The 11,510-nt window shown below is 36.4% G+C and overlaps 1 protein-coding gene and 3 long non-coding RNA genes across 8 annotated transcripts; 3 read left to right on the forward strand and 1 right to left on the reverse strand.

Annotated features, from left to right (window-relative positions):
• The first annotated feature begins 176 nt into the window (after nucleotides 1-176).
• On the forward strand, nucleotides 177-4,518 carry LOC148918050 (uncharacterized). Of its 2 annotated transcripts, none has more exons than XR_016125868.1 (2): nucleotides 177-273; nucleotides 4,190-4,518. It is a non-coding gene; the product is annotated as an uncharacterized LOC148918050 (long non-coding RNA). The 2 variants fall into 2 exon arrangements; XR_016125867.1 differs by lacking the exon at nucleotides 177-273 and adding an exon at nucleotides 1,364-1,688.
• A 205-nt stretch (nucleotides 4,519-4,723) lies between these two features.
• On the reverse strand, nucleotides 4,724-6,087 carry LOC103329750 (early nodulin-like protein 21). Its single transcript, XM_016793534.2, has 2 exons — nucleotides 5,898-6,087; nucleotides 4,724-5,823 (listed from the first exon to the last, which is right to left on the reverse strand). Exons 1-2 carry the CDS (start codon nucleotides 6,085-6,087, stop codon nucleotides 5,567-5,569), a joined length of 447 nt encoding a protein of 148 aa, XP_016649020.2. The 3' UTR covers nucleotides 4,724-5,566.
• Nucleotides 6,088-6,384: 297 nt separating this feature from the next.
• Nucleotides 6,385-7,800, forward strand: LOC103329753 (uncharacterized). Of its 4 annotated transcripts, XR_016125872.1 has the most exons (4): nucleotides 6,385-6,518; nucleotides 7,207-7,299; nucleotides 7,428-7,598; nucleotides 7,679-7,800. It is a non-coding gene; the product is annotated as an uncharacterized LOC103329753 (long non-coding RNA). The 4 variants fall into 4 exon arrangements; XR_016125871.1 differs by having other exon boundaries at nucleotides 7,207-7,598; XR_016125870.1 differs by lacking the exon at nucleotides 6,385-6,518 and having other exon boundaries at nucleotides 6,538-7,299.
• A 2,564-nt stretch (nucleotides 7,801-10,364) lies between these two features.
• On the forward strand, nucleotides 10,365-10,858 carry LOC148918051 (uncharacterized). Its single transcript, XR_016126340.1, has 2 exons — nucleotides 10,365-10,680; nucleotides 10,743-10,858. It is a non-coding gene; the product is annotated as an uncharacterized LOC148918051 (long non-coding RNA).
• The last annotated feature ends 652 nt before the right edge of the window (nucleotides 10,859-11,510 follow it).

Here is an 11,510-nt window from a genome sequence, read left to right on the forward strand (position 1 = left end):
CAAACCCTAATTGATACTATATAAGCACACATCTATCTGCCTCCGAACATTACGTTCTCTCTCTTCACTTCATGTTTGTTTTCTTATTCTCTCTTTAGTTCATGTTCGTTATCTTTTGAATAGTGGGATGTTCCCGATAGTTCATGTTCGTTATCTCTTTAGTTCATGTTCGTTATCTTTTGAATAGTGGGATGTTCCCGATAGTTCATGTTCGTTATCTCTTTAGTTCATGTTCGTTATCTTTTGAATAGTGGGATGTTCCCGATAGTTCATGTTCGTTATCTCTTTAGTTCATGTTCGTTATCCCGATAGTTCATGTTCGTTATCTCTTTAGTTCATGTTCGTTATCTCTTTAGTTCATGTTCGTTATCTCTTTAGTTCATGTTCGTTTATGAGGGAAAGATGAAGTCTTTGAGTATCTTTCCCGATAATTCATGTTCTTTGAGATCTTTCCCGATTATTTACTTTGAGGGAAAGATCTGTTCTCCGATTTGAGTTTATGTTTTCATATAGAGAGAATTTTTCCGGTTAAAGATTTCATCTTTTTATGAATTAGAGATCTGTTCTCCGATTCATGCTTATGTTTTCATGTAGAGGTATTTTTAGGGTAAAAGATTTCATCTTTTTCATAATCTAAATCTTTTTTATGATTCATGAATTCCCCAATTATGCGGAAATACTCTGTTCTCCGATCTATCTTTCCCGATGATTCATGTTCTTTGAGATCTATCTATTTTATGAATTAGAGATCTGTTCTCCCATTCATGTTTATGTTTTCATGTAGAGGTAATTTTTTAGGGTTAAAGATTTCATCTTCTTCATAATCTAATACCTAAAAGATCTCTCACTCATTCATTTTCTACGGTATTCATATATTTTTTATGATTCATGGATTCTCCCATTATGTGTAAACACTCTGTTCTCCGATTCATGTTTATATTTTTTCCGGTTATAGATTTCATGTTCTTCAATGTTTTGGGTCTGTCAAAATATGGGCCCAGAAGTTGGGCCTATAACATGAAAAATATTGGGCCGACTTAGGGTTTAGGGTTTAGGTGTGGGCTTATAACTTGAAAAACATTACACTACCAAAACAAACTGTAAAATACCCACTTGAAAACTGAAGATCACCAATTTTGTCACCGGAGCGATTGATAAACTCTGCAGCACCCATTGCAGTGTGCGAAAAAACAACCACGCAGGCATCCAAAAATTCCGTGAACTCAAAGAGTCCTGGCAGCGGGTGTGGATTTATAAAGAGAGAGCAGCACTCCCAATCGTCAAATGGGGAAAATCATAGCTGCAGGCTGCGAGCTATGGCTTTTCCCCATTTGACGATTGGGAGTGCTGCTCTCTCTTTTCATAAATCCACCTCCCGGACTCTTTGAGTTCACGGAATTTTTGGATGTCTGCGTGGTTGTTTTTTCGCACACTGCAATGGGTGCTGCAGAGTTTGTCAATCTCTCCGGTGACAAGATTGGTGATCTTCAGTTTTCAAGTGGGTATTTTACAGTTTGTTTTGGTAGCGTAATGTGTGTTATTGAGAACTGTCTAATACCACACTATTTCGTATTTACAAGTTGACTACTTCGGCGTAGTGTCTTTGCAAAAATCTAAGTCATTGATTGAACTCAAAGGAGTGTGTGTAGGTGAAGGCTATCTGATGCGTGCACATCACAATTGGTGTGGTATCAACTAACAGGGAAAGTTTAAGGATAATAACACATCACAATGAATTGGCTGCAAACTCATTTATTTTATCATTTTAAATTTCTATTATGTAATGCTATAATTGATCCCAATATATCGGCTAAAGTGAATTTCTTGGATAACAATTTAGTTCTCGAGGCTGCTGCTTTTTGATTGCATTCAAAGTAATGTGCTGTTATTAAAGGTCCAACCAGATCGATCGGTTGATCATTGGTGGTAAACATATAGAATCTAACGGATGCCTTGAAATACAGAGTTATTTAGGTCTAAAAACATGAAAACGGGCCGATAAGAGGCCCAGAAGTAGGCCCTATAACATGAAAACGGGCCGATGACATGCCCAAAAGTAAGCCCTAAAACATAGAAAACGGGCCGATGACAGCCCCTGTAAAGTTTTTTTATCTTCCCTCTCAATTGATCTGGCGTAAATTGTAGTATTAGGGTTTGAAAAATGTTTTTGCAAAAGAATAAATATAAAGGGTTTAGGGTATGAAAAATAATTATAGAAACAATAAAAAAATGTTTTTGCGAACCACAATAATTATCCTCACAGCGATTGACATTGATTAACTTGAAAAAGTGTATATTGAAAGTCAAGTTTAACTACTGCATTTTTGAAGAAAGGAAATCATTTATACCATGTTCATCCACTATCAGAACAACACTGGAATTTCTGCTACTGCAGGCAGAGGATGGCCATCCCCAACCAGACTACCGTGTTTGAAAACAATTTTCTGAGTCATTGTAGGATAAATATATATTAAATTAAGAATTTTGCGTAAAGATAATTATATCCGAAACCGTCTGAAATATAAAGAGTGGAATTTTACATAGGTTCCCAGCATTTGGCATGAAACTGTGTACAAATTCTTATAGCTTTCAGATAACCTTTCCACAGAAGCACCACTGTCAATGTGGCCATGTTGTTCATTTTAGAGTAGTTTCAACAAAGTATTGTCAGGTTCCAACAATATATAGTCCAACTTTACCAATTCTTATCAGTTTCTACTAGGTACATTGTTCCACCTTTCAGGTCCACCAAGAAGCACAACATCCAAATGCATGGGGTTTCAATATATATTTTGTCCAACTTTACCAATTGCTTATCAGTTTCTATTTCTGCTAGGTACAAGGTGTATTTTTTATTTTTAAGTATAGCAGTTTGTTATAAATTCTGTTTATATAATTGTTAATCAGTCTTACCAATATGCACATAGATGGCTCGTTAAACTTACTTTTCTCTTTTTGAAGATAAAAACAAGCAAGCAAGTGTATGAGTCAATTTGCTTGTCTGCCTCGCTCCTTCTCAAGTTTGGTACTGTGGTCATTTTGATTAGCAGACATATATTTTCTCTTCTGATCTCTTGTCGAGATTTTGCAAATGCTAACCATTGTTTATGGCCTGTATTAGAGGGTTGAGTGAGCTACATGCATCATCTGAAGAAGTTACTTAATGGATTAACAAAGATGACTGGCCTTGCATGTTTTTGAGTGTGGAGAGAGTGTCCTTAGACCTTGAAATATCCTGGATTAAGTATTTTTAACATATAAGTTTTCCACCCATCATTTACATATAACAATATGGGGAATCCTGATGGCTCTAGACACAATGGTGATGGTGAAAATCGCCTTTTACAACCTCAAGAAGCCACAAGTTCTGGAACTAGTTTCAACGTGAACCCAAGCAATGCAAAAGCTAAATATTCATTTATTTGTGAATGCTTCTTCATGACTGCAAGGGTGCTCAATCTGGGTTTGCTTAGTAACATCTTACTGCGTGCTATTTCATGATTTAGGCAATTGGTGTACTTCATGAACTTTGTTTTTCTTTACAAATTGTTATATGTAAATGATGGGTGGAAAACTGATATGTTAAAAATACTTAATCCAAGATATTTCAAGGTCTGAAGACACTCTCTACACACTCAAAAACATGCAAGGCCAGTCATCTTCTCCACAGTTAGAGATGGATATGGCTCGCCTTGAGAAAGAAATAGAGTTGTGTTCACAGGAAAAGCTTTGTTAATTATGAAGCTCAAATACTAAGGGTATGTCCAAACTCTGTGCGCTCGTTTGTGTTTGTGTGTGTTTGCATGTGCATATTGTGGGGTCATACACTTTTTTTAAAGTTCTTGTGGGGTTATACGTGGTTGTCCTAACCTTTTAGACTTAACCTTGTATTTATTTTCGCACGGGTGTTGAGGCATGGAGACCTATTAAGTGCTAATCATATTATAGCTGAATGATGGTTGGGTGTCCATTCTAGTCCTTGGCATTTGCATTATTTTTAAGGAAGCCTGTCTATGGTGGTTCTAGGCTCAGGTTGATTTTAACCATTTAATGAAAGGATAAAAAATGCTTTCATCAATAAAATGTATCATATGCACTTTATTCATCTGATGTGTATGTCGGTTATTGCTTTTTAGTAGCCTTATTTTGATTTCCAATATAGATTCTTAAATCTGCTTCTCGTCTTCAGGATGCTACACTTATACACAGTGCTCTTTCTTTCTACCGATTGACGGTGGTGTGGCTAGTTCGCTTGTTTGGCGGATTTAAAATGCCTCTGCCCTCAACTTGCCCTACGGAAGTTGATTGCGTAGGGTGGTTTACGCCGAAAAATAGATTGATTGAAATCATTTGTTTCGAATTTGATTGCGTAGGGTGGTTTAGAGATAATTGATTCTTGTATCGTTATTTCAGCTGCAACAAAAAATGTGTCATTGTTGAATTGAAGTTTACGTCATATAGCAACTTTTGTCAATGGTTTTGGACTGGTTAAAATGAAGAGGGTTTCAGATTGAGATTGAGGTTAAAAATGAATGAATGGATGTGCAGCAGGATATTGTTGCCAAAATTTGGAGAGTGGGATGTGAATAACCCTGCATCAGCTGAAGGTTTTACTGTGATATTTACCAAAGCTAGAGACCAGAAGATGTCCAGTGGGGCTCCTGGGACTGGAACTCCTTCATCTAAACCAGAACCCAACTCTCAATATCCCCCAGAGGTAACAACATTCATTCATTTCAACCAAATTACCCTTACTTTGATTCATTCATTCTATTCGTTCTCTGCGTAACTCTCGGGAATTATACATACATCGATTAATTTGACTGCAGAAAAAGTGGTTTTGCTGCATGTGAAGCTCTCCTGGCTTCGGTGGAGTGAGAATCTGAGATGTTGTAATTGGAGCATTATCGCATATCATCACAAATTATTAATCCATCCATGCGTGCACTGCAACTTAGTCTGATGGCAAAGGACCAAGGAATTTGTGGTTTCCTTCCTTCCCTCTCTGTCTCTTCTCTGTGATTGTTCCTTGTTAATCCCCCTTAATTCAATGTCCCCATATTTTTGTATAGTATAAAACATTATCTCAATTTTAGGAAAACTAAAAATTTTCAACATGACAGCATGTTTTCACCATTCTTTGTATCTGTTCAGGGCATAGAGTTTCTTTCTAGCAAAGATGGCCAATTTGGATTTTACTAGCATGGCAAGATCCATCAATCGCTGTTCGTACTTTTTGTTTTTACACTTAAATTTCCTGTGCTTGAATCTAAGATGCAAAACCATCAAATTTCTCTCATGAAATAGAAGCGAGCGATCAATGCAGAACAAGAAGAAGATTAATGTACGAACCAAATTAACTAGAGCTTAAACATCGTTTGTTGGTACCTGCTACTACATAAACAAAGAATCTAGAAACTAATTAGAATATCTAAACACGGCAACAGTATGGCCAAATCGAATTAAACATCAACATTCAACATCCTATTTAACATTACACAAACGAATGAAACATGTCAACTAGAAGAGAAGACATGCAACATATAGGACACAACCGAACAAAGACTCAGAAAACCGCAGCACGAGAGCCAGCAGATCTGCGGTCTCTGGAAGGAGATTCCTCCAAGGACATCACCTTAACGATCATGCGCTGTCCTCTCTGGCAATGCCCAGAAGCTCCACTGATGAAGTAGAAAGGGCCGGCGTGGTCAAAAAGGTAAACTGTGTTTCCAGTGTTGGAGAAGAAGTGGGGGCGAGTTGAATTGCATTTCTTGAACTCTTCCTCTGTCACCTCCATAACAGAGTCCTTCTTGTACTTAAAAGCTGCACCAAACCATATAATTATAAAACTATGAAACAGAAAAATAGCATGAAATGGCATGTGTTTATGCATCTACGTACTACTTGGAACCGGTTTCCGGAGGCCCAGTCGTTGTAGATTTTGCTGTCATTAGTAGGAGGCACAACCCAATCTTTGGTTCCACCTATTTGGAAATCAAAGGCGGAGACTGGGAAATGGCCAAAACAGATGAAAATGGTCAACAAAAACAGGGTTGCTCTGGCACAGTTCGTGTTGCAGTTTGCCATTTTGGGCAGCTTTTTCAACACAGAAGCTCTCGGAAGTCTCAAGGAGATGATGAATATCAGAGTGCAACAACTAACTACAGGTGGAAATGGGGTTAACTTAATATAGTAGCTGTGGGACAGTTAGTTGCTACACTAACATAGGAGGTGGGGGAGGTTACGTGACCTGAGAAGCTGGGGCTTGCTTTGACACAGTCAATTACTAATTGGAATTTCTTTTATCTTTTGGTGAGCTAACTTTTAAGTTTGCACATTCAGAATTACGGTTGATCATGGGTCGTGACTTCAACAAACTTGAACCATGGTGTGAAAATCAAAGGTTCCTAATCCCGGATAGCTTAGTTCTTTTTGGGCCAGAGCATTTTGTGGAAGATGCCATGGAATTGCTTATATTTGCTTCCCGAATTCCCAAAGCTTTGGATGGGGTCTTATTGGTAGGATTGTTACATTTATCCAAAAATATTCCTTTCATACTTCCTATAGGCTTATCTTCATAGTTTTTCATTATTATTTTTTTCTATGCAGTATGATTTTATGAATTTCATTATATTGTCCATGGCAATTCCATAATATATCAGGAACCCTCATCTAAGAGCAAAAATGCTTGGAAACAATGCTCAATTACTTTTTGTTGCAACTAGTATGGGCCCTTAAAGAAAGTCTCTTAGTTTGAAAGACCCCAAAGAAAGTAAATTACAGCTCCGGCCAAAGCAATTGCTTAAGCAGGTTGGCTTAAAATTTGTGAACTTATGTGTTTTGGGCTGCCATTTATCAGGCCTGATGAAATATAAAAATTGTGCTTCCATTTCTAGCAATAGTCGTCTGGTCATCAGCGCACGCGTTTGGTAAAGCTGTTGGTGACACTGACAGAGCTTGTGGAGTGTGAACTTTTAATTTTCCACTTACGGCATCAAAATGAAAGATGTAACACTGTTTTTCCGGGTTGATTTTTTGACCCATATATAGCAATATTAATTTGCAATTGCATGGGATTGTTTTGTGTTAATAACTATGTACTAATTAATTTTGTATGGAACTTATATATAATAAGCTGTTAGTCTGTTACTACACAGATTGAAGAACACCACTGACCGCATTTTTTGTTTTTGAATTTATTTGAAGATTGTATACGTATATGTTCATTTGGCGAAGGGTGACACATAAAATATTTTTCTAGCTGCCATCTCAAAGGATGGTCGATCATACAATGAGCAGGTACTTAAGATGAGGCAAAGCTTTACTTAACTTCTGTGCAATTATTATTATTCTGGTTTCTAGTTGTTTTCCAAGAACATCGTTATGTTTGAATGGAAGCAAACATGTGTCATTGGATATTTCTCCAGTTGTTTAGTGCTGCACCTGCAGTGGATGTCCTAAGGAGAATTGGAGAAGATGGGAGGGTCATACAGGAATTTATTGAGCTTGGTGCCAGAGGCAAAGTTGCTGCTTCTGAGGGCATGGACGCTGAAGCTGCTCTCGGGGACATACCAGATGAATTCCTTGATCCAATTCAGGTATTTTTTGTGTGTTTGTGGGTAGGTAATAGGTTGGAATGCGGCTTTGATTATAAATATTTGTATTTCCTTTCTTGCAGTACACTTTCATGAAGGATCCAGTTATCTTGTCATCCAAAGGCATCTTCTTAGTGATAACGTACATCATCAGCACTGCTAATTAATCTTGATCTTTTGAAATGCATCTCCTATTGTGTGCTAATGTATGTACTTCATGTGATTTGCCGTCGGATCCATTCAACCGCTCCCATCTAACGGCGGACATGCTATACCAGCAATGAATTGAAGGGAAGAATACAAGAGTTCTGTTAGTACGAAATTCGTATTGGCATTTCCTAGACTTTAGTATACGGTGAAAATTAGTTTGTGAGGAATTGTTATTGAACGCTTTGTCACTACTCTTTCAACCCCACACTTCCGAGGCATGCCCTGACCATATGAGAATCTTGACCTTAGGTAAATCATGACATAATCACGCATTCATTATAGGATTCCTAGTTGGAGCTATTTTCACTCAAGTATTTTTATGTTAATCTTATTTTTAATAAGATTAGATTTTATCTCTTGAGATTACTTTCCTAGTTCAACTCTATTTTAATTGAAGTTTTATTATCTTTTCCTATTGTGACTTTGCTTGTTGCTTACCTCTTAGTTAATTTGGTTTAAAGAGAGGCGTCATTACTTTGAGTCCAAGGTGAATCAAATCTCTTATTGATGATAGGTTGTGGTGCAATAGGAAGTTGAAGATTCGTGGCCTATTGGGTTTCTCTCCCATGAGAGAGAACAAGTCTTGTATAAAAGATTATGTGCCATTCTTTTATTCAACAGCTTTTGAGATATTTGTTTTGAGCATATAGAATTCTAAGAAAAGTATATTTGAGATAAATCATCAAGTGTTCAATGTTTACTTGGTGATTTATCAAACACTTTAATCATTCATATTGCATTCATATGCATGTCGGTGACTCATATGGTTGAGGGCACCAAGACCGTGGTGGCGGTTTTCCTCCGGTGAGCTTGAAGCAATCAACATAAGGAGTGTCGAAGATCATCCGTGACAAAGTTGAGTTACGAAGAAGTCGGTAAACATTATCTAGAATGTGTCTAGGATAAGTGTGTGAGTACTTCTTGTAATCATCGCTCTATAGTGGATTTGTGTTGGACTGAGGAGTCCCGTGGATTTTCCCAGAGGTGGGGTTTTGCCACTAAAATAATTATGTTCTTTTATTTTATGCCCAGACGTTATAGGATTGATAAGCCATATCAATCCTGCAAGTTTATTTTTATTTATTTGATTAGAATCTTAAATTGGCCTATTCACCCTCCTCTAGGCATTTTGAGTCATCCTGTAGATATTTTCAAGTTCATTAGGTCCCAAGAATTGAATAAGCACGGGGAAGACCTAAGCATGCAACCAACTCGCGAAATGCTACTTGATTAGGAGGATAGCCTTTGGTGGAAAGTAACAGTGGAGGAATTCTCCAATAGGTTATTGTAACTATAGGCCCGTTTGGTATGTTAGAATGGATTGGACTCGATTGGATTAACCTTTCTATACTAGAGAACCGTTGGGGAGAATAACACCAAGATGAGATTCTTTGGACTAATACAAAATTTACAGAATAAAAAAATTACAAATAAATGTATAAAAATTATAATAATGTATACAAATCTACCCAATTCGCATATCCAAGAGCAATCATAATTTTCACAAAATCCACACAAACAATGACATGCAAAATATTTCATTTACAAAAACAAAACAAAAGAAATATATTATTTGAGTTGAGATCTGATACTGAACTACTAAGAAATCACAAGAAATGAAAAGAAAAATATATCTCAACTCAATGTTTCCTTTAGATTTGTCTTTTCATCGCAATTTTTTCTCAGGAAACAAACACACGCATAGAGAGAGAGAGAGAGAGAGAGAGAGAGAGAGAGAGCATACGCCAAGCGATTCTTATAATGGAAAAGCTTGGCCAGATCGACGGGAAGCGGCGACGATCTGCTCAACGCAATCTTGCTGCAGTTCCTCCTTGCCTTGGTTTGTGCGACACCGATGTTGCTGCAATTCTCAAAGAGGAGAAGAGAGAAGGCGTCAAACCAGAGGAGGCGCGCGCTCTCGCAAGACAACGCGGCTTTTGAACCCACGTTTGGGCTTGGGTTTCATAACCTTAGTTATTTGGGACTTGGATCCAGAGCCCTATATCCAATCTGAAACACATTTAAGCCCACCAAACAATGGTTAGGATCCATGTCCATTTTAATTGAAAATATCTCATCTAGTCCAGCCCACCAAATAGGGTCATAATATGTTACAATGTATTATTTAGCCCGCCAATGATCATATAAATATTCTACTCGTCTTGTGGATAAAACTATAACAAATTTGGTATAAGTCCAAAATCGAAAATAGAATTTGGATGTCATCCTCGTAGTTGTTGTTGTTGATACAAGTCCTTTGACTTTTGTGCCACGTATGATTACATTCCTTTTTTATTTTTTGATATTTACATATTATTTTTTTCATTTTAAAATTACTTTATTATTCCCATCATGGCCCTAAAAATTAAATAAGGTAATTAACTTTTATGATAATAATTATGATATTGTCTACCCTAAACCAATTCAGACTCTCTCACAACCACAATCTTTGCAACTTTCACCAGTAAGTCAGTGGAGCCAAATTCTTTTCTCATTAAGCCCTCCAACTTCTCCAAGAAGTCAGCTATCACGTACCCTATGACTCTTCTATAATCGGCATCGTGAGTTTCATTCAAAACCAAAATCCTTGTTTGATTGATTTTCTAACTGGGTATTTATCATGTTGCTTATAATTTGCAAGGTGAGGTATGCAAAGCGATATGGTTGGATATTGGTCTTTGTGGTTGTAATTCTTTTGGGTTGAATGGCTTATAGGTCAGGGCTTCTATTCGATTGGCAAAAAGCGATAAGGTTGAGTGGGATGTCTGTAAAGGCTTACACCAGATACTACAATTCCATGTATGTTGGTTGTTTGTGATCTGTCTTTATTTACCTAGTATTTAGGTATATTATCTTATATTTACCTAGTAATGAGGTACATTATCTTATATTTACCTAATGTTTAGGTATATTATCTTATATTTACCTAGTAATTAGGTACATTATCTTACATTTACCTAATAATTAGGTATATTATCTCATATTTACCTAGTAATGAGGTAAATATTTGTTGGGAAGACATCATCAATAATACTCCTACTTTCATTGTTTTATATGAACTTTTTTTTATTTGTTCATATGCTTGAATCCTCACAAATCAACCTTATGGATAGGTACGGTTTTATGTTGGTGCTTGCCTATGGGTCTTAATTTTCATTGTAATATAAAATATATGGGTCATTACTTTCATGACTTAAATTATATTTTATCTATATATTAGGTAAATATTGCAATAGTTAATTGTTAAAGTATTTTACTTGACGATTTTTTTTTTTTTTTTTTTTTGGGTACCGATGTGTTATGGCGGCAATAGAAGGATTCAAAATTTAAAATATGAAATTCATTTAGAAGGAAAGAATCGATACATTAATTTGGATTTTTAATTAATGTTCTTTTCTTACTTACCTTAAAGCGATACATTAATTTGGATTTTTAATTAATGTTCTTTTCTTATTTACCTTAAAGGGTAAAATTGACACAAGAAAAAATTAATAAAAGTCAATGGACCCAAATCTACAACAAAAAAGGTGTGGACTAAATCCAATGACAGCTAGAGATTTTGGACTTAGATCGAAGAATCCCAAAATAATTATTCTTGATCCTCCGTTTGGTTAGCAAAAAGGATTTAGTTTTCCAATTATGCACATATAAGGCAAGACAACATCTAGGTTTTTCGACAATAAAACCGACTGTTTGAGGGCTTTA

This window comes from Prunus mume, linkage group LG4 (genome assembly GCF_029339155.1).
Source record: "Prunus mume cultivar Tortuosa linkage group LG4, ASM2933915v1, whole genome shotgun sequence".
Taxonomy (NCBI): domain Eukaryota; kingdom Viridiplantae; phylum Streptophyta; class Magnoliopsida; order Rosales; family Rosaceae; genus Prunus; species Prunus mume.